This window comes from Phalacrocorax carbo, chromosome 6, assembly GCF_963921805.1.
Source record: "Phalacrocorax carbo chromosome 6, bPhaCar2.1, whole genome shotgun sequence".
Classification (NCBI taxonomy): domain Eukaryota; kingdom Metazoa; phylum Chordata; class Aves; order Suliformes; family Phalacrocoracidae; genus Phalacrocorax; species Phalacrocorax carbo.
The window spans coordinates 16,925,660-16,949,560 of record NC_087518.1 but is presented as its reverse complement, the minus strand read 5'-3'; the positions used below and the strand labels follow the sequence as shown (position 1 = coordinate 16,949,560).

The 23,901-nt window shown below is 38.4% G+C and overlaps 1 protein-coding gene across 2 annotated transcripts in view; it reads right to left on the bottom strand.

Annotated features, from left to right (window-relative positions):
* Positions 1–6,518: 6,518 nt before the first annotated feature.
* The window catches only part of DCP1A (decapping mRNA 1A), a 38,556-nt gene continuing 21,173 nt past the window's right edge, over positions 6,519–23,901 (bottom strand). The window contains exons 6-10 of one of the 2 annotated variants that reach the window (XM_064453894.1): positions 21,740–21,859; positions 16,965–17,729; positions 14,347–14,412; positions 12,035–12,250; positions 6,519–10,515 (exon numbers count right to left, since the gene is read on the bottom strand). In XM_064453894.1, the coding sequence (XP_064309964.1) occupies positions 10,435–10,515; positions 12,035–12,250; positions 14,347–14,412; positions 16,965–17,729; positions 21,740–21,859 (1,248 nt within the window). In that variant the 3' untranslated portion in view covers positions 6,519–10,434. The remainder of the gene's footprint in view (positions 10,516–12,034; positions 12,251–14,346; positions 14,413–16,964; positions 17,730–21,739; positions 21,860–23,901) is intronic. The other variant, XM_064453895.1, reaches the window with a different exon arrangement.

Sequence of the window (23,901 nt, the reverse complement as noted above, 5' to 3'; positions counted from 1 at the left end):
ATCACCAGCACATCTCTCCACATGTACAACAATACAGTGACTTCAGTTACACATGGTAGAGATTGCTCAGCTAGCCTTCAGTAATAACATTATTTAGCTGTTAATGAATCTCAGGTAAAAAAAATAAAAAGTCTCCAATTTCTGTGAAACACAGCATTGAGAATTGCAAGAAATAATGATATGTGCTGCATGGGAACAGGTATAGGTGTAGTAGTAAGATCAGGCTGTCTTTTTTATCTAAAATGAAGCTACAGAGAGCGCTACATCATGGACCCAGGCTCAGTCACTATTTGGTATGCAATCTACAATACTTTCACATACATCTTTTATCTTTGCAGTTTCCTTCAGACAGCTATCTCCATACCTGCAGAATATTGATTTTTTATGCTGATTTTCACCCCCTTATTAAAAGTACTGAATGTGTTTCCAACCAAGCCTTTGGGTTTTCTGTAAGGGCTTCTGTTGTGGCAGGATTTTCTTGTTCAGGCACTAGAAAGTAGAGATTTCTCCTTAAAATGAGTGCCTGTGAAGAGTATACCAGGAGCAGGGCTTGCTGTAAACCACAACAGATTCTGTACACATCTGAATCCTGTAGGCTTTAATTTTACCCTTGTATCTCAAATCTTGTGGTAAGTTTAAGACAGCAGAAGCTTCCTTTACAGCAATTTTGTTACATGGGAGAAATCTGTCCCCAAAGAACAGAAGCTAATTTATTTGATGGTTAAAAAGTAAACTAGAGGAGGCACTTAGCATTATCCATGAATCTCAAGTCTATGTGAGAAAGTCAGATGGATAACCTGCTAAGCCTTTTCCATCCCTCTTATGAACCACAAGAAATAAAGCAGGATGTGGAAGCCATACACTCTAAATTAAGACCACATAGAATTTCACATACCTGAGACAGGCTGTGCAGATACTCTTAAAGCTTCTTGACTTATGAGGAGAAAAACACAGCTTGTGCATTTACATCACATACCTGCATGTTTTCAAGTAAGGCCTAAGGGCAAGTGCTTTCATTTAATCCAGCATATAAAAGCTTATTCTTTTGTGGTTATATTTCCCAAGGTTGATTTTGTAAAATGGAGCTTCTTGAATTTTAAAGAATGGTTTGTGGTAGAAATACTTTTAAAGATCTATTTGAGATGAAAGCTAAAGGGCATCTAGGTATGAGCAGCCTTGTTTTATGTAGCAGATTTTAAGCTGTAATGTGAGGCCATCAAGCAAAGATAAAAATTAGGTACTTCTATGAATCAGCCAACTCCATTTTGCTGCTTCATAACTGAAGGTTAAAAAAAAACCATAGTGGACCTGGCAAATTATGTATTGCTACCCTAAGAATTAGAGCAGGGAAATCATGCCTGACTATTCTGGTTTTGAACACACCCTGAAATATTTTGGATTCTTATAAGCAAACCGCATTTGAGCATTGGGAATACCTGAAGATGACATACAGCAGTACAGAAATGAAACCATAACTTTAATTCCTCTGTGCTTCAGGAAATACCTTCACAGGCCGTACTTGTCTTTCTACAATATTTCTTTTCACAATTACTCACACTCTTTTGCTGCTCTTTCCTTGTTCACTTCTCAGAAATCTTCTATTCACTGGTCCTTTCCCTTTCATTTTATTGCAAATGCTCTTTCAAAAATGCAGCAACTAATAAAAGCATTACCTCTCCACTGCTCTCTTTTCCCAATGCATTTTGAACCTAATTAGGAGTCTCATATGAAGGATTCTAAGACAAAGTGAAACACTGTTTCATAACTGACAACGATGAGCTGTGCAGCCAACACCCATATTTCAGTTATAGGTTTATCACTGAAGTTTAACTATCCTAAATGAGATTAGTTCAAAAGTAAATCCCTCAATCACACAATCTGGAAGAGAGAAAAAAAGCTGATTAAAACTTGAAGTTGTGTGAAGATAGAGAGAAAAAAAGTCCACTATTGGACACTGAAAACAACTTTCAAAATTAACATGTTATAATTTCTAATATTTTCCATTTCATATTAGGTCACTAAACTTACAGAAATTCACCTCAATTATACTAAAGACTGTATTTAGTGATTTGACGGCATCCTGTTCATAAATGAAGAGTTGTATAGAATCATAGAATCATTAAGGTTGGAAAAGACCCTTAAGATCATTGAGTCCAACCGCTAACCTGTCACTGCCAAGTCCACCACTAAACCATATCCTCAAGCAGCATGCCTACCCTTCTTTTAAATACCTCCAGGGATGGAGACTCAACCACCTCCCTGGGCAGCCTGTTCCAATGTTTGACAACCCTTCTGGTGAAGTTTTTTCTAATATCCAACCTAAACTTCCTCTGGCGCAGCTTGAGGCCCATTTCCACTCATCCTATCGCTTGTTACTAGGGAGAAGAGTCCAACCCCCACCTCGCTACAACCTCCTTTCAGGTAGTTACAGAGAGCAATAAGGTCTCCCCTCAGCCTCCTCTTCTCCAGGCTAAACAACCCCAGTTCCCTCAGCTGCTCCTCATAAGACTTGTTCTCCGGATCCTTCACCAACTTTGTTGCTCTTCTCTGGATACGCTCCAGCAACTCAATGTCCTTCTTGTAGTGAGGGGCCCAAACCTGAACACAGTACTCGAGCTGCGGCCTCACCAGTGCCAAGTACAAGGGCACAATCACTTCCCTGCTCCTGCTGGCCACACTATTCCTGATACAAGCCAGGATGCCATTGGCCTTCTTGGCTGCCTGGGCACACTGCTGGCTCATGTTCAGCCGGCCGGCAACCAACACCCCCAGATCCTTTTCCTCCAGGCAGCTCTCCAGCCACTCGTCCCCAGGCCTGTAGCATCTCATGGGGTTGTTGTGACACAAGCGCAGGACCCGGCACTTAGTCTTGTTGAATCTAATAGCGTTGGCTCTGGCCCAACAATCCAGCCTGTCCAGGTCCTTCTGTAGGGCCTTCCTGCCCTCCAGCAGATCGACACTTCCACCCAGCTTGTTGTCATCTGCAAACTTACTGAGGGTGCACTCAATCCCCTCATCCAGATCATCAGTGAAGATATTGAACAGGACCGGCTCCAACACTGAGCCCTGGGGAACACCACTCGTGACTGGCTGCCAACTGGATTTGACTCCATTCACCACCACTCCCTGGGCTCGGCCGTCCAGCCAGTTTTTAACCCAGCACAGAGTGCACTTGTCCAAGCCGTGAGCAGCCAGCTTCTCCAGGAGAATGCTGTGGGAGACAGTGTCAAAGGCCTTACTAAAGTCCAAGTAGACAATGTCCACAGCCTTCCCCTCATCCACTAAGCAGGTCACCTTATCATAGAAGGAGACCAGGTTAGTGAGGCAGGACCTCCCTTTCATAAACCCATGCTGGCTAAGCCCGATCCCCTGGTTGTCCCACGTGTGCCACATAATGGCATTCAAGATGATCTGCTCCATGACCTTTCCCGGCACCGAGGTCAGGCTGACAGGCCTGTAGTTCCCCGTATCCTCCTTCCAACCCTTCTTGTAGAGGGGCGTCACATTCGCTAGTTTCTAGTCATCTGGGACCTCCCCAGTTGACCAGGACTGCTGATAAATGATGGACAGTGGCTTGGCGAGCTCCTCTGCCAGCTCCCTCAGTATCCTCAGGTGGATCCCATCCAGCCCCATGGACTTGTGAACATCCAGGTGGAGGAGCAGGTCGGTGACTGCCACCTCTTCAACAACTGGGACTTCATTCTGCATACTATCTCCATCTCCCAGCACAGGGGCCTGACAACCCCGAGGATGACCAGTCTGACTGTTAAAGACTGAGGCAAAGAAAGCATTAAGTACCTCAGCCTTCTCCTCATCTTTTGTGGCAAGGTTACCTTCCGCATCCAACAAAGGAGGGAGATTCTTCCTGGCCCTCCTTTTGTCACTGACGTATTTATAAAAACACTTTTTGTTATCTTTAACAGTGGCGGCCAGTTTAAGTTCCAGCTGGGCCTTCCCCTTTCTAATCTTTTCCCTGCATAACCTCACAACATCCTTGTAGTCCTCCTGAGTCACCTGCCCCTTCTTCCAAAGGCAGTAAGCTCTCCTTTTTTTCTTAAGCCAAAGCTCACTATTCAGCCAAGCCGGTCTTCTCCCCCGCCTGCTTGACTTACGGCACATGGGGACAGCCTGCTCCTGCGCCTTTGAGACTTCCTTTTTTAATAACATCCAGCCTCCTAGACTCCTTTGCCCTTCAGGACTGCCTCCCAAGGGACTCTGTTAACCAGACTCCTTAACAATCCAAAGTCTGCCTTTCTGAAGTTCGGGGTAGTGGTTTTGCTGACCCCCTTCCTTACTTCTCCAAGAATCAAGAACTATGTCATGTCATGGTCGCTGAGCCCAAGACAGCTTCCGACCATTACATCACCCGCAAGGCCGCCTCTGTTCGTAAAGAGCAGGTCCAGCGGGGCACCTCCCCTGGTTGGCTCGGTTACCAGCTGCATCAGGAAATTCTCTCCCGCACACTCCAGGAACCTCTGAGACTGCTTTCTCTCTTCTGTGTTGTATTTCCAGCAGATACCTGGTAAGTCAACTTACCAGGTCTCCCACAAGAACAAGGGCTAGAGATTGTGAGACTTCAGCCAACCGCTTGTAGAGTACTTCATCTGTCTCCTCATCCTGGTTGGGTGGTCTATAACAGACTCCCATCAGGGTATCTACCTTATTAGCCTTCCCCCTGATCCTTACCCACAGGCACTCTACCTTATCATTACCGTCGTTGAGTTCTGGACAGTCAAAACACTCTCTAACATGCAAGGCTACCCCTCCACCTCTCCTTCCTTGCCTGTCCCTTCTAAAGAGCTTGTAGCCATCCATTGCAGTGCTCCAGTTGTGCAAGTCATCCCACCTTGCTTCCGTGATGGCAACCACATCTTAGTTTCCCCGGCGTGTCATGGCTTCCAGCTCCTCCTGTTTATTGCCCATGCTGCGTGCATTGATGTAAATGCACTTCAGTTGATCTATTGATCTTTTCTCCAACACAGGCATGCCACCCCCACGCTCATCCCTAGCAAGCCTGGTTTTATCCCCTTCCCCCTTTGTATCTACTTTAAAGCTCTCTCAGTGAGGCCTGCTAAGTCCTGAACCAAAAAGACAGGTTTCCTATCCTCTACACTAATGTTAACCTCCCCAGTATCTTGTATATCGAGAATGAAGTATACCTGAATCCTTATCAAATACATGCGTCCACTGATTTCAATTAATTTGGCCCACGAACACAAGCTACAACTTTGTTTAAAAGCCAGTTGTGTTATTTGATTCTGCAAGCCTGCAAATAAAATATAAATTTCAGTGGATGAGTTTTAGGAAGCCTAATGCTTGCTCCTTGATTCTATCTAGTGCTGTATCACCATTGTAGTAGGGATTGACTTTATGCTCTCAAGCACTCTCAGAAAATATGATCATAGAGTGCACAGTAGCAAGAGAAAAAAAAGGCCAAAGAGATTTTGGTCTGCCTAACTTTTTTGTACAGTGCCAAGTTTAGCTGCAGTTACACATAGTAAGTCAGAAGTATCTTATTTCTAAACCAAAGGGAAAACTTCATAGGAATAACAGTAACCAGGAATACCTGGATCCAGAAGACAAAAAGGTTAACAGCATCAACAGCGAAAAAATACTTTCTCAATATTGACCAAACAGGCAACACATCTAACACAGAATTTAAAGTTAAGCCTTAGCCATTTCCACTTTTTCTCAGTTATGTTACCGTAAACCCATGACTTCTGTACTTGCTTTGTACAGTATAGTCTTCTATTAGAAGAGTCTGCTTTTGTATATAGTACAGGAGCTGGTTCAATATTAACTCTTAGAGCAGCGAACATCATTATTCAGCAGCCTCTCCTGACATTTGGTATGCCTCGCAATCTCTAACTCTTATGGGTAGTTAGAATGGGAATAAGCATCTAACTAAAGGGACTTCAGCATAAGGTTTTGTTTAATTTAAAGATCTATTCCAACAGAACTTCTGCTATGGTTTTCCTCCTCAGCTTCGCTATTTTACTTTGTGAAATTTGCATTGCTCCGTTGCATGATACCAATCTGATATGGTAAGAGGCCAACTGCAATTTTCAACTCCTATGATCAAAGACCAACAGTGGCTTGAGTATCATATGCCATATCTAGATGGATGAGAGAGGATACAAAAAAACCCCCAAAAGTGGTAAAGGCAGGCACTAAAACCAGTTACAGCTATATATAAAGACAGTGAACTTGCAGCTACATTTCTTAAGTAGAAGGACATTGATCTGTTTATCAAATTCAAAATGCAAGACTATGTACAGAAGTCCAGAGGCTAGCCAAGAGCTGTTACACAAGTGACAGATGCTACTCTCAGCTGCCCTTCAAGCAGGCATACTGCATTTTCTTTAGTGAACAAATGCAATTTGGTTTTGCCCCTAGAATGAAGTAAGGAGTTTGAGTTTCTTCTCTGGAAAATATGAACCCTAAATAAAATCTGAACCTGCCCTTCTAGCAGGCTACTAGAGCTCTAGAAATAAAAGGCATTGGAAGATTTTAGGAGGTGCTGAAACATTTGTTTTGAATTTTTATTAAAAAAATATATTTGCAAACATACAAAATTTTGGATGAAAAAAGCTCATTCTTAAACATTTATGCAATAACTTAATAACTGCAAACATACATAGGTGCTATAAAATCCATACCACACCAAAAATGTTATTGATGCAGTATCCACATTTATTGACTTACAATTGTTCTCACTCTGGTTCCCGGAAATCTTTCCTGAAGCCCTCCTTCCCCATGGTCTTCATATTGAAAGAACATGCAAATGGGTACAACTGGTGCAACCACAAAAGTGACAGAACTCAGAAATTACTAAAAGCACATAGCGTATGTAAAAAACCCCTAACTAACCATATGCCCATACACCGGATAGAAAAAAATAAATAAACCACCAAATTAGATGTACTGCAATTTTTCCAACTTGAAGTGAAAGGAAGATATTGCATCTTAACATTTTCATAATATTGCCAGACAAAACTGAGGTGATAAATATTGCACACATTCCTCCTGTTAAGATATGCTGTACAAAGCAACCCGAATACCTGGCAAAAAGGGGGCTGATTTGCTCAGAATACTTTTAAAACAAAGAAGTCCCAAATCAAAGTTTGTTTTCAAAAATATTTCATAAAGTATATCTATGACTACACATGGCATAATGGGTTTCAGAAATATATCAAAATGAAGCAACTAGAAACACAAGCAAAAATGAGATGCATCCAGCAGCAAGTGTTTAAATATTATATTATTTATACACAGAATGAAACATTTTATACAAAATCAAGGTGAATCACTAACTTTGTAAAAATTTATTCAATCATACTGCAAATCTTGTTTAATTTGGAAAGATATACTGCTTTTAAGTTAATGGCACCTTTCATATAAACTTTGCATTGTGTAATAACAGCAGATAAAGTCTTACTACAAAACTGAGAATTCTGATTTTCCTGAACAATTCAACAGCTGGAGGTTTTAAAACTGTCTTTGATTAGGTTTTTTTCTTTTTTTTTTTTTTTTTTAAGGTGACTTAACACTAGCTACAAAACACATGCTTAGATAAGACAATTAATTTGGGGAGTATAGTCTCAACTAATAATCCTTTAATTCTCAGAACTAATAGGTAAATCCCATTAAGCCAGTAGTTTTATTTTAAAAAAATTTACCTGAAAATGGTCACAATAATTTCCTTGCTACACACTAGTTATCCCTACATGCGGATAATATGAATTAAACACTGGACAAGCTGGTAATTTCAGATTTATACAAAAAGTTAAAATAATCCGGGGAAAAATGTCATTACATAACATAGTCCACATTAAAAAAAAATTCAAATTCTACACTGTAGTTGAGCTGGTGTTTTACAATGGAACTTTTTATTGAAGAGGTTTATCTGTTAAACCCACTACCCTGGCACTTGTCATGTGGTGTATTGGATGACACCTAGGTTGGTTCCAGTCTCTGTTGGCTACACATAGAGAGGTTATAACAAACACGTGCAGGTGTTCAAGATGAACAGGTTTGCTTGTTGTAAAAATGCCTGCCTAGCAACTATGACTTCAACTCTGTTTATTGTGAGAGTTGGGGGTGGGGGGAAGTAAACCAATAACGTATTGCTACTACTACACTAGGAAAGCAAAGTAAGGATCTGCCAACTGCTTGTGGGGCTTCCTGGACAGCTGGAAACAAGTTAAGGACATTCGAAGTAGAGTCAAACTCTCATAACAGCATTGCTACTCTAAACATTATTACTTTTGTCATCTGTATACGATTGACGAACTCAAAATACCACTCCTTCCTATCATTTCTACAGATCTTTGGATGTGACTGTATTTAGCAAACCATACAAATGTGCACTATCAGCTTCCAACATTTCTATTCTTAGAAACTTCTATCAAATCTTCCTTTGAAGAACCCAGAAGCTGTCCATAAGAATTGAGAAGTTATGGACTTTATCTCTGCTAAATCCAGATAAAAAGCAACTCTCTATTTGGTTTAGGCTATCCATTTTTCTTCAGAGGAACTGCTCATTGGCTTGTCCCTTTTAGTGTAACTTTTTCTTAAAACCCAACAAAACAAATTAGTTTAGACCTTAGATCTCATTTGAGTCTCATTGTTTATGTGCATACACAGTATTATAACTCTAGAGTGTATGTAGGAAGCTCCTATCTTCCTTAACAAGGCTGAGTTTATATTGCTGAATTCAAATGCTACCATTAAAGCAAATATACTTATTGATAAATGTGCATGACATTAGCATCTTTCCCTGAATCTTGCACATTTTTGTAACAAAATACTATACATTTTAACGGGAAACACTGAACTCAAAGGCTGAGAAGAGCTTTTCAGAAAGCAGGTACTGCTAAGCAAAAAATATTTTTCACTAAAAAGCTATGAAGAAACCTAAAATAGATCAAATACATTAAAATGTAAATATTTGTTGTACCTAAAACATATTGATTTGTGAACAAGTCACAATTAAAGCTCAATTAGTAGTTTCCAAAGAAATGACCATGCACCTTGTCTACATGAACACTAACTAATCCTTAGGATATATACACATACATATACGTTGTAAGGAGCAAACCATTTTTTTCTTCATATTTCAATAGTGCTTGAGGGAAAAGAAAGAAGCAGTGCATCATAATTCACTACAGATTATCTTTTTACTCAGTAAACCAAAACTTTTCTACTGGAAAAGCATCCTTTAAAACTGCTATTGCTGGAGAAAGTTGGGACCTGAAGTCTTCAATTAATTACCTTTGCATGCCTTTCAGAAGTAAATACAAGCCATGGGTAAACCAACACAGCAGCATAAGAAACTATCATTAGAAATTTTCTGATTTAAAATGGGAAAGTATCCAGTTAAATTCTTATATTAGTGAACAGTGAATTACTAAATCACATATAAGAAGCAATAACATTTTAATGAGATAAACATCAGACTACAAAGTGTGCACTAACAATGTCGGGAGATGGCAACAGAAGAAAAGCATGCATTTGTTCCCCATCTGCATAGCTTTCAACACTGCAGTTCCAATGCAACCAAGGAATGAAAGCCAACTATGACACGGTCTAGCCTTAAGCTAAAGTATTTAAATTATATCAAACGCTGCTGAACAGGAAGAGGGTCTTCCAGTGGTGGTCTCCTAACTATAAATTTAAAACAAGAGAACTTCAACATGCAACAGAACTACTCTGTTGCTTAAAAAAACCAAAGTAATGACACAATCACTGAAGATTTTTCATATCTCAAATTTTGCCTTTGTAGAGAAAATGGCCTTACTTACTTGAATACCTGTTTAATGTCAGTGATGCAGAAGCAAATAAGATAAATTCCTCTCTTAAATATTCCATTAATGTGCATTAGCTAGAGACTGTCAATGTATTGAGCAAATCACATTTTTAAACCATTTGTTAAAGATGTAGCTCCAAAGGCCTGGGTTCCAGAGCCGTTCCTTCCCCACACCTGCCAACTTAATCACAAGGCTTTTCGCCCTCCTTTTCCTCAGTCCTTCAAACTGGAACTAGGTTCTCACAACTGAATTTGGTCTGGTGTGGTGTAGTGTACTGAACTATGAATTTGCTGTTTAAGTAGTATTGAGCCTGTAATCCTTGAACAGTGAATACAGCTAGAAATGAAAGCCAGAACAAACATTTGCACATTCACTTAATGCTAATGAGAGCTCAAATGCAACTGAAGTCCCCGCCCCAGTAAAATCAAAGGTTTGCTGGTGACGATCACAGTGAAAACCTAGATCACTTCTGAGAACATTACTCTTGTAAGCATTTAAGGAATCGTTTTTCCTAACAGGTTCAAATTCAAGATGTTGAAAACTATTCTTTTACAAAAATATTAGTTTTATAGATGAGGCATAACTGTTTCTAAAATGTATATATTTTAAGTAGATTTAGCTTCGATTATAGCTTAATGTTGTCTGTATTCTTGGTTAGGACTTGCAAGTAGACTTCATGAATAGTGCTGAGAAAACGGGAATCATTCTGCAGAAAAAAACACATTAGAAACATCAGTAAAAAGACGCAAAAAAATTTTAATTTAATGCCATTTAAGTTGTGCATAAGGATTCCTTATAGTGTTATATTTATGATATATAAAGTTAAGAGAAGGGAACTAGCTGTGTACTTGTACAAAAAGCAATGCTTTTTGAACAACATATAGACTTTGAACCATGAAGCTGGTAAGACAGCTGAAGATATCACTAAGCACACTGGATGGTCAGTCGAACAAAAAAACCCAGGGGTCATTAGGTCAGCCATAGCCACATAATTTCACTTCCCTCCAGAGTCCAAACCTTAAGTCTTGGACACAGAATTCCATCCTGTGTACAGGCTCCGAAATAAAGTCTGCCTAGGTGTCAGAAGTAATGTTATTTCTGTCTCTCAGACCAGCCTGAAAGGGACTGTAGTGTTTTATACAAGATTTCTCATGTCAAAGCATGACTGGGAAGTGAATTAGTTTAATATACAGACAATATTTAGAGATATTTGTTGAGTCCAATTCCTTCAAATGACAAGTTTACAAAACTGGTATCTAATAAGCTAGTCTGAAGATGTAATATTCTTCTTACAAGATCTGCACAACAAATTTGGTATCTTGCTTGCAGTGCTGTGCAAGTACTTCCAGGCTACAGGGTATGCATATTTTGGTCTTCATTCAGCTACCTCTCTGTAGAAAGAAAGGACTGAGACACAGATTTTCCAATCAGCTCTCTAAGCACACCACAATGATGTTCTTCAGACTACTGGGTGAGAATCAGTGTGCTATGTCTCTAATAAGAATAAGACTTCTGGAAGTTGAGCTCAGCTGCAAGACTTAAAAGTAAGCTAGTTAAGTCTTTAAAGAGAAAACAAACCACACACACCAACACACAACTTGCATTTTGGGTGTAAGCTCTACTGACATTAGCATGGAAGCAGCAAGAAAATCCTCAGTTAATAAAGAACGGTTTGTCATTCATGCCAAATTCACCATGACATGAGAGGTCAAAATTATCTCAATGCATGGCTACTCCCAATATGACGGATTTAATTCAACTGAACTTTTTAGTCCCTAGAAATAACAGAACTAGAACTTCACAATTTCCATTTCAAAAGAAACATACTTCAATTAAAGATCAAGATCAGTTCTAGGAAACTTGAAAGAGGAAAGCTTTCCTTGGGAAAGCACTAACACTTACAAAGACAACAAATCCAAGCGCCCCATCCCCATAACAGGGCTTCTACTAGAGCAACTTTTTCCTCACTTGTCCACAAATCATATAGATGTGAAGGGACACTTCTGATGCACAGCTCTGTCCTATGTCCTCCATCTGGCAACCAAAAGGAGCAAGCTATGCCATACTTTGTGTACAGCATGGAGTAATCTCCCTCTTCCAACAGAAAGGAATAACTTTTGTAGTATTTCTAGGCAAAAGGAATTACAGCAGTACAGAATTTCTCAGTACTGGCTACTGTACTTGGAACCCCATCCCTCAGGAATTGAGCTCTGTAAAGACAGGACCTTTATTAGATGTATCAGTGCTTCCTGAAGCTGAGACCTACTGAGAACAGTAGGAGGTATAGTCTGAATTTCTGTTGTTCCAAGTGTTAAAGGTGAAGAACTGGCTTTATTCTCCACTTCAGTAGCTTTTGTAGTTGATTGCTGAAAAACACTAGGAGATAAGAGGATTGAAGGCGTTACTGTAGTTGTGGCTGTAACGAACTGCGGAGGTGCAACCTGTAAAAGAAGAGAAAATTAATAAGCACTGAGTCCAGTAAGAATGAATGCTGTAAGGCTAGAGAGATAAGCATAGAAGAAAATAAATTGTAGCCACTATTATTCAGTCAGATATTACAGAATAGCTGCTCTTAATGAAGAAATATCTACCTATGAAGATTAACATCAATAGTAATTCTCATTTTAAAAGCCACAGAAAGTAACAGTCTTCAATAGTCTTGTATGCAGACTCCTTCCTCCTCATGTGGTTGCTACCTTCCAGAATTTTTGAAACACAACATATAGAATAAAAGATGAATTTTTCACCTAGGTAATCAAAGGAGCCTGTAGTTATTTTGCAAATTATTATTTTTCTTAGGAGTTTACAGAAAGGCTAGTCCTGCTTCCTGCCCCCCTGCTTCTATGGTCTCCAACAAATACACTTATCATTTGAACTAAAGTATCTCAAAGATATTTAAAACAACTGACGAGATATAATTAAAGCACTGGAGTACACTGAAATAGTCTAAGTACATATTCCTTTGTGGGGAGGGGGAGCGGGAATATTCTGAGGACCATCTCCCCATCTCACTTTTCCACAGGTCTGTGTCCATTTGATGACAGAAATCCACATGCTGCCTTTACCACTTCTAGGCATAAATTGCAAATGTATAGGAATATTATATTTGCATAAAGTGGATGTGAATAAACATCAACTTTGAGCAACTCTGACATCTCCTGATAACTGCAGTTATTATTCAGTATGATAATCTAAATCTTGCTCAGGCTTTCAGAATGACCAACATGGGAAGGGGGGTGGGGTGGAAAAAATAAACAACCCAATCTCACGCAAAAGAAAGCAAGATTAAAGACTAAGTGTGATATGTAATGATGTTTGACATGTCAGCAGAAAGAGTTCCCCTTGGATAATCAAAATTCTTTGGAAGAAAAAAAACAACTGTAAAGCCATCTAAAGTTAATGCATATAAAACAACATCAGCGACAGTAGAACCAGCAAATTGCTTTTGTTATAGTCAAAATTGGGAAAACTTACAGCATGGGATTTCAGCTGAAGACAATATGTTTAAATCAACAAATGCAGCTGACCACACAACATGCATACATTTCTTTAAGTTCCAAAATCTGTGTAAAATGCTTTTAAATTATTTACTGTGTCATGAACAGACTGGCTACCTTGTCTTACAGCAGGCCGGTAGCTAAAACAGCATTTTATTTTAAGCAGGACCATTTTTACTACCTTCGCAATCAGATCTGGGGTCACTACTAAGACTGTTTTTATGTAGTGCAAGTTGGACAAGAATGAGGCAACTTAATAGATTTGAAAGAGGTAAAAGAAAAGTAGAATTCAGTTGCAGATGGTATCCTGAACAGAATACATAACAAAAAGGTAATTAAGAACACTTCTTGAAGACTTGACTACTACCAGTTATTTTTTTAACTGCAACCTGTAATTTTATAATGACATTATTTTGAACTGTTACTCAAAGGCAGTGCTAATAATGTTAAATCTGTATTTAGATCACTAAAACTTGCTATTAGAAAGTGTTGCATTAACAAATGCTTGTTATTCTTGTCTTTTTTTTTTTGCTTGGTATCTTTTTCATAAAATACAAGCTATCTCAGGAAAACTGGAAGAGACAATAAGACAAGGATTGCATTTTATGCCTCTGGGGTGCTCAAGGTTGGGCTAACAGACCGTACTGCAATATTACAGCATTAGTACTGCTTGCTTACAAGATTAAATAAATAAATAAATATTAAAAAAAACCCAAAACCAAAACCCAACAGTTCAAATGGTGCAAACTCAATGCAAGATTGCAGATTCAAAACCGTATTCTCTTTTCTGCATTAGCACCAACAATAAGAGGCACTGTACAGTAAAAAAGGCTACTCATGCCTAGCAGTCTACAGAAGCTCCTCCTTGCTTCAGTACAGCTTGCTTCTGCTCTTCTGCTTCATAACAGCACTTTAAATCTGGTCAGTGGGCAATGACTATTTGATATATCAACTCCTTACCACAGTTTTACACACACCCCCCCCCTTTTTTTTTTTTAAGAAAACCAAGAAACAATTAGCAGAGGTACTTATTCACTTACTTGACTTGCTTTAGACAAAGTCTTCGGCTGTGGAAATACTTCTGATTCCTTGTTTTGTTGTACAGTCTAAGTTAAAAAGAAAGCACAACCCACAAGTTAGCATCCACAGCTCAAATTCCAGTGTTGGTTCTGTTTTTATGAAAGCGGAAAAATGCAAATTTCAACAGATATTACATGTAATTTGACCCATTTGGTAAAACTGATATAATCATTAGGAAGTTGGAAAAAGAGGAAAGATTTTAATTTCTATTTTATGGTGTCAATATTACAGCAAACCTGTAAAGCCATAACAAAACATTTCTGAAGAAAGACCACTACAGTTTTAAAAAAAAAGAAATCTAAACATTAAAACACTGAAACTGGGAACAAAAATCAATGCTACAAAGTAAAGAGTTCAGTACCTAGTAATCAGCTTGGAAAATTGCCAGGAAGTTTAAATTCGGTATGTCTTTCTAGGAGTTTTATCTAATCACCTCTACAGAAATTAAATGCTGTTTTCTGTTAGAATTTCAGAAGTATTTTATACCTTTACAAAGAGCATCCAGATATTTCTTTAGTTAGGTTTCAAGACTATAACATAATAAAATTCAAGTATTATAAAATATTAGAAAACACAATAAAAGGCATGTAGATAAGGTACTTGAGTAAATTCCTGGCATTCTTCAGAAGGCTTGTTATAGCCATTTGGAATACCTCTTGGCAACGTAAGACAGGAAGAAACCCTTTGCAACAGACAGTGCATAGCTTGCTTGAACCACAATGAAAAACATTCAGGGAATTGATAGACCTTAACAACAACAATAAAATTAGCTTTATGAAGTGGTAACAAGCACAAGGTCAAATTCTTAAAGTCTAATTACACAAGAGTTAAGAAGTCTTTTGCTAGTTTGAGAGTATATTTGGACTATGGAGAATTTTGTCTAATGAAAATATGTACACATAGTAGAAGGAAAAAAAGGTTATGAAGACTGGCATATGAGGAGCTAATTCCCGAGGCTATCAAGCAGATGTTGAATGGAATAAATGCAGCCAAGAGCAGTTATGGATAAACCCAGCCAGCTTTTCCAAATGCTCAAAGATGTCACAATCTTCAGTCAAATCTGTACCAAGGTTTAATAGTACACAAAGGAAAAACACTGCCCAGAATGTACAGTTCTTCACTTCTAGATCAAGATAGCTGCTTAATGCTGTACTTGGACCTCCTCCTCCTCCCTCTGCAAAATGAATCAGTCCAAACATCCCAAAAAGGTGATTGCTAGTAAAATCATCCTAGCACACAGCAGTCATAGCCGCCTTGAACATTTTCAAGAACAGCAGATTAGAAATAAGGTAATTAGAAAGACAGCACAATGAAAAACACCCATTTCTTAAACATTAAGACAGGGATAAATCTTCTGAGGACAGAAAAGCAACACTTGAACAATACGGGGTATTCTAAAATAACGCTTAGGACAAGTTACAGGCTGAAGAGTTGAGCTTTTGATTAGACCTCTGCTATGAGTAAGTCATCACCATATTCAGAGCAGAGGAGCACCTGACCCAGACCAGGCTACCCAAGATTTTTAAAACCCAGTGGCAATCACTGGATAATAATAAACATGCAGATGTAGCTGTAAGTAGTTTTGTTTGGTGCTTTTTATTCTTGCATTATCACTGTACCCAACATGCAAGAAGACATGATCAAACACTGGCTTAGTCAGCATAATGTAAATAAAATAAAATAATGATGTGCCAAAACAAAGAGAAGTCTTTGGATAACCTCAGGGATGGACACTACAGAAAGTTACTCCCTTTGCAGAAAAAAAATCCAATAACCCAAAATCATTAACATCTTTACTACTGAGTTAGCCAATTACACAGCAGAGCAACACTAACTTATAGAAAATAATTTATAACACAGAGCCACACGCATTAACCTTACAGGCTAACAGTGACATTTTCACCTAGGCTCTCAAAACAAGTTTAATGCTTTGGCTTATATTAAGGCATAGACAATAGATTCTCCTCCAAGAAATAAAAAATTTATGAGGTCCTTTGTGAGTGATATTAGGATAAAACAACCCAAGGCAGTCAATCAGACAAAATAGATCAGTTTACGATCCGTTTTACTAAACTAACAGCATCTCAATGTAGCCCACGGGTATCCCCAGCAGAAGAGGGTCAAAATTGAAGGCGTACAAAACATCCAAAGCAAAATAACCAGAAAGAAGAAATCATTCATTTTGTACCTTCAGAGAAACTACAGGCTAGATTTCCACAGCATCAACTCTCATAACACTGATCAGTCTGTAACTTTCTGTCCCTTCTCAGATCATCAGTTCTTACAGTATTTTTCTGACACAAGTACAAATGAATTCTTCAGGATTTATTTATCCCTTAACAGTGCCAGCTTGAAAAACCTCCTCCTCTACAGACAGGTCTGTCACTGATAGCAGATGCTAATGATATAAAACTAATGGAATTGGATTTCAAAGTTATCAATTCAATCAATATCACACAGTAAAAGTCCTTACTTATTTTTAAAAGGCTAATATATTAAACAGCACATTTTCCAAGGGAAAATACATGTAATCTAAAAACAGTCTAAAGCTTCATGGATATGAAAACCTGCAGAATACCTGAAGGGGAGATATTATCTTGCTGTTCAAGGTCGATGGCTTACTGTGTGATTCTTTGAAGCTTTCTGGTGTTGCAAGTTGGCCAACTGAGGCAGAGATGTTTGGTGTTAAGGAAGTCTTAGTGAGAGACTGCTGTTGCATTTGGTCATGCTGTGGGGTCAACCTGAGTTTCTGGAGAAGATCAACACTTGTATGGGATGTATTTGAGACAGTTCCTGTATTTGTTGATGTCAAGGGCGCTGTAAGCTGGCTTTGGCCAGCCATTAGATTTTGTGGAGCGTGGTTCACTTCAGATGGCGGCTGATTCACTAGTGGGGATATCTGCTTGGCAGCTTGCTGCATAACTTGCATTATACTGTTGTTTTGTTTTAGGCCAGGAAGCATCTGAGCAGGGGCAGCTTCTGTTGTCGAGGCTGAATTAAGAACAGGGCTTAAACAAACTGAATAGCTTGAAACATTTTTTTTATCAGGCTGGGAAACTGAAGCTGGAGGTATTAGTATAGGTGTTAAACATTCCTGCTGATTCAAAGGATTGGCACTGGTTTTAACATTTGGACTTTCAGATTTCCCTAGTGATTGTTGTATTACTGTTGACTGGTCAAAGGGAAAAGGCAAGAGCAAACTGTGCTGCTCTCTGGCAGAGGTGTCAGTCTGCAACTTCTCTGTTCTCTCTGGATTGGGATACAGAACTGGGGGCTGTTCCTTTGGTACAGAGGTTCCAAACAGTTCCTCCAAAGTCAGGTGCTTCTGCCTTAACTGAAATGGCTAGAAGGAAGGGAAAAGGAACTTTTCAGTTTAGAAATATACATACCACTGTGCATCTCGTACAATCTATTACAATTCCAAGTAAGCTACAAAAGACAACTACATCAAATGCATTTAAAATACAGTTTGGCTATCAAGTGTGCCCTATTTACAGGAATTTTGAAAGCATTTTCATTTACAGGGAACATCCTGTCTATGTATGCTTTTTCTCTACAGTTTTCTACTGACAGACCATGTGCTAGTAGTAAAGAAGGGGGAAGGCTATGGATTCTGTCATTAAGATGGCACCTGCCATCATTGATCAGCCCTAACTACACAAGGCACTTCAGGGTGGGGAGGGGGGAAAACATACATGTTGAACAAAATTATCATAGAATTTATAGAGTTAGAAATAATTAAATGGCCTAAAAGATGGGAAAGGAACAGAGAAACCTGAAGGTACACAACTGATTGAGCAATATATGTCTAGAGAGTTGTTCTCAGACTTTTCAGTAACAATGAAATAGATGTTACAATAGGTAAAAGAATCTCTATAAACCTAGACATACGGATATATATCTCATTGAAAAGTGTGTATATATACACAGTTACATCTACCAGTCCTTTAGTCTCTCTCAAAAATACACATCTAGCCTACAGCACTGACATTGTTAGAAAAATCTGATTTTAAGGATACCATCATCTTAGTATTTTGCTGAAAATGTTTAAAAATGTGTTTCACTACAGAGGAAAGAAAGAGCTATTAATACCCTTAATCTCAAAATTTTCCTGGCTTTTTTTTTTTTTTAGGTTGCACAGGACCAAAAGTTATGTAAAAATAGCTGGACTGGAATACAACATTCCATTCAGAAGACTGAATTGCCTGCAGCACAATTCCAGTGTAGTCTGATGGTATGTCTAAACAAAGGTGCTACTTTACAATGACAACTACTTTACTATGACATTGCTACGCTAGCTCTAATTTTACTGGCACAGATAACACCAGTGAAAGTATGGCAGTACAGGCAGCACACAAATATCCTAACAAAAAAACCTTGAGCTTGAAATCATACTGACTTCTGCCGAGGTTACTAACATCTACTGCCATTGTTGTTATTCATTTTTAGCTAGCTTAAAGCCGGGCATACTTTCATTTTGCAGCTGAGACATTCTATACTTTATAAACCTCGCTAATTACATTAGGAATTCTTCCTAGAAAGTTGCTCTTACTTTTATCCACTGATCTTACTGTTCTGGAGACCTGTCCTTCAACTATGAAGAGTCTATTAAGAGAAAAAACACTATTCCATCTCATTTCAAACTCAGCTTTTCACTTCACTATAATGAATTGACTTGCTTTCCTTTATTAATACAATTTCAAGTAATAAACAGAAATCTCTACCATGCTCTGATCCAAGTCAGAGTAGCCCCTTATGTGGATACAGTCTCAAACAATGAAGTTAATTTCCAGCCTGAAGTATAAAACACATCTGTTGTCCGTCCCAACTCTGGCTGAGGTATATTCTGAGTGTATCATCAACTCTGTGTTATGAAGATCCTTACCACCAGGGGCTGCAAAAAGGCAACATGATCACTACTTGATAGAAACAGAGTGCTGCTCAGAGGGTTCCTCCAGAGATCATTTTGGATGTATTGAAACATGAATTAGCAGTCAGAGCTGGCACTATGAAGTTTAATTTCAGTGTTGTAGTTCAGTTCTACCAATCACTGGCATGAAAGCATTTAATGATTCAACTGATTTTCATTTTGAACTGCCAAGACAAAAAACCTGAACTTCTGAATATCACAGAGAAAACATTTTTCTTCCCAAGTCTGTTCTATCTTTAGAATGAAATAAAGTTAGTCAATCAACATACAAGTGTGACATTTTGGAGGGGGTTTAGGAATCACACCATACTTATATGCATACTTTTTTTTCAATCCACTGGTCACATGTTTCAATTAGATGAAAAACATATTTTTAAATTTGAAATAGAATGTTTTTCCAGTAGTCTTCTAGTTGTCCATGTTATTAAAAACGTGATTTGTGATATATACGCACCCAGTTAACTAGCTTTACAGAATTATTACCACTTACGTTACCCAATTAATTTTTTCCAGTATCTCTGCATTGTTATTTTAACTAGCTCAATAGAATTAAAAAGATGATATTTCACCTGTTCTATAAATCTACTGTTTCCCTTGAATTATTTCAGAGTAATTTTTTAGAATCTTATCTTTCAAATTCTTCCTTTACTAGTTATTTGATTTCTATTCTGCAATTCCATGTGCTGTCAGGTGGGGGACTCCAGGTGATTGTGTACAGGCTACATGGAGTGACCCAAAAGAAAATATCTTCTTTTAAAACTCTGCTGCCAGGTATCAAGACCAGGCATGCAGCAAGCAAAGCTGTCTGTCAGGGGTCAGTCTATCACTTGTGCTGATCCAAATGCAAAGGTGCTGCTGAGGAGGTAGAGGGAGGCTGTGACTGCCAATAATCCCAGCAAACTCCCCACCCCCATTTTATTCATGCACTATTACTACCCCATCTGCTGAAACAGATCCCTGCTGCCCGTACCCTAGCCCTAACCTGTACTGGAAATTATTAATACTAGTACAAAGTAGGTATTTTGTTTACAAGTACCAAGTGCAAGGCAGCATAGAGCATTTCATGTTTCAGACACAGACAGGTTTACTGCATCAGAAACACATCAAGTGGCCTTGCAGATTACCTCAGTGGGGTATTTCCTGAGGAGAACCACTACTGACCTTTCCGTGCCCACCGGGTGGCACTGTAAGCAGGCCCAAGTTACTTAGATGTCACAGGGAATTTAGCTATTGCAGTCCTGTATGAAGCTACAACTTCCTTGTGAGAAATGCTTACTAGGAAATGGAGCCAAATACTGACTATTGCTTCCTATTCCAGCCACTCCAGTGATGATATTGAAGCATTTTGAAACAAGTTTCCCTGTGATTCAAAGACCACATTTAAATGAAGCAGAGGTTATTCTGATTAGTTTTTTTACTATGATTTAAACTTTGATTGCAGTAGTAACACCAAGCTTAAGAATTTGTAGATATTTGGATACATGCCAATTTAACATGTTGTGTCTAACACTTACCTGAAATAGATCTCAACACTGGTACTATTACAATTTGAGCAACATCCCTCCCCAACACCACTGATTTTTGGTTTTAAACAGTAAGTTTTTTTAAAACAATATTTCCCTTCCTTCAGAGGAAAGAATATACTGTCAAAAAGTTCTTAACATAGGAAAAAAACCCCAGACACCACTCCTCCTGTGCCCCCAACAAAACAAAACAAAAACACAAAACAAACCAACACAAAACCATACACACTTTTTCCACAATCTAAGTATGAAGGAATCAGCCAAGCTGACTGATATCGTTACCAAGCAGTCATACAAAAAGAGGCTTAATGCAAGCTACAGATGTGTGTGAGAAGATAGGTAAAAACACTTCTAGTTACATCAAAGAGAATTTGGTGCCGCCATGACTGAAGCACACTTTATTTCTTGGCTAGCAATCCACTGTTGATTTAAGTTAGCAGGACTGTAGCTGTAGCTTTGAAGGCAGCACAGACAAACCTTAAGTAAATGTCTCAGACATAAGAAAACAGGGCTTGAGTTCATGTGTGAAAGACTGCAACAATGTGTATAGCTAACTGATACCACATTCAGTCCAGTCATGTGGCAGAGGTAATCTTTTCTTGACTCTGCAAGTCATCCTGTGCTACGACACGGACTAACTTCTTCCGGAATCCAGGTCAGCCCATTTAAACACACTTGGATATTCACAGTAGTGTAGACATAGCCTCATATTTTTAAAGGCCAAAAGTCAGAATTTAGGATCCTAAAAGTCTTCAAACCCATTAGTTTATTTAAAGTGATAATACATTCCGCAGACGACACTGCAAGCATTCTAATTAAAAAATATTCTAGTACCAAACCAAAGGACTAAATGAAAAAAAAAAAAAGAGAGCACCTTATTTCGGGTTGGGTGCAACATACCTGCTCTTGCACTTGTAATGAAGTTTTTTGTTCTGAAGGCTCTGTGCTTTCTGGCTTTGGAGGATTTGCATTTTCTTGCATTCCAGAACTTGATATAATACTTAAGTCACTAATCTGATTCTGGGGAGGGGGAAGAAAAGAAAAATTAACACAAATACATGAGTTTAAGCCTACATTTACCAACTACTACAATCCTGTTTATATGGCACTGACTGAAATACAGATGATGTACAGAATACTGATTCTTGTAAGACACTCTGGAATTCACAAATTTTAGGAAACAGAAACCACACCAAGACATCCACCATCTGGTATGTAGTCATAAAGCTTTTACTCTTTATTATTCAAAAAGATACGACAACTGGCTTCATACTTCTTTCACCAAGACAGAAAATTACTTTAAAAAAAAGGCAGGCTTTTCACATCCTGTATCTGTGTTAGCTGCTAACGAGGAAGTTTGCTACACTTCATTAAATGAAGAACCCAAACTAAAAAACATATTTGAAAAAATCTTGTCAGAAATCATTCTAAGTGGCTGGAAAGAGAGCTTGTCACTAACTTATTTCCACCAGATTTAATCACGTACATGTATTTTCAGAAGGTGTTAATTTGTATTTTTGTGACCTACGCAACACCAGACAAGAGAGTTGCATTATAACAGACAGTGTATTTATAGATCAAGTTGACTTTCATCTTAAATATATACAGAAATGAATATAGAAACTGTATTACACTTTAAATAATGAGTGAAAAAAACCAAACTAGAACGATTTAGCTTTCAATAGATAAACTACACCTTTTGCACATGACATAGCTTAACATAGCACAACACATGATGATTGCTCTGATCACTAAACCACAGCCGCAAAATATGGGTCAAACTTTTTAGCAACAAGTTAAAAAGCAATCTGAGCTTTGTTCTTTTGTTTTCAATTTCTAATTGAAAGCAAAAAATACAAAAATCAAGACTATATATTGTGATTTAGGGACAAAGACAAGAAGCAGCTTCTCCCATCTTTCTGACTTTTAGCCACTAACTTGAAGGTCAAAACCCTTTCTGCCTGAAATGATGGCTGCCTTATGGTTACAAAAATCAGACAAAGCCTAGTTTTCTTTGCACTAGAGATGAGCTGCAGTATGTTTCCATGCTCATAATGAAACATACACACAAAACATCACACTACAAAAAGCATCCATTCACTTCATTAAAAAGCAAACCTCAGAATTCATTCATTTTCACATACGGACTTGATGCAGCAAGTACTTGGAAGGATTAAGCTGATTTCGAATCCTAGATTAAATCACTCAGACCTTCATAAATCTCTTTTTCACTCTCTGCCCCCTTCTCATGCTGACACTCTGCCAATCTCATGTGGGCTGCACACAAGGATTACTGTATGATCCATCTGGAATGTACCAGGCAGATAAGTACTTTCTGCTCCTAAATACAAATTCATGCATAATTACCGAGTGCCATAAAATAATTAAAATTTACAAATTAAGACAGGAAAGGTCTTTCAAGAAGCCCTCTTCAAAATAAACTGGTCACTTAATCATGTTAACATCGACATACCTTGGCTACAAGGAGTTCCAAAACTAACGTGCCAGAGGTTTGTTGCTAAAGCTGAGGTGGTCAACAGAACATTCTCCAAAGGAGTTCGCTTGAAACATGACCAATACTACTCAATTCTGTTTATCTGGCAACTTCTACATAACTATAATCATAGCGGGCTATGGGATTATGTTGAACAGATTGAGTTTACAGATCACATACACAGACAAATAATTATTCTAGTTTCACTAGTGTTCTAAAAGCATCAAGAAACAAACACAGACAATAACAACTAATGAAGATACAAACCCCCAGTTATATAGTAGCTCTACTGTAGTCCATGCCCTGTGCATTTCTCTATTGTGTTACAGGAACCACAGGTGTTGACTGTCCACCACAAAATCTGCATACCACTGCTTGCTTGTGGTATTTTACTTGTCTAAAGAGCTTCACCAATGACGCTTAGGAACTCTGTTTCTAGCAAAAGCTTTTCAGTATTCTTACAAAGAAAAGATCTGAAAATTAGGAGAGTAGAGGGAATACCCCTCCGAGTAATTTTTAAGAGCCATCTATTGGAAATGTGTATTAGCTAATACTGACTGCAAGGACA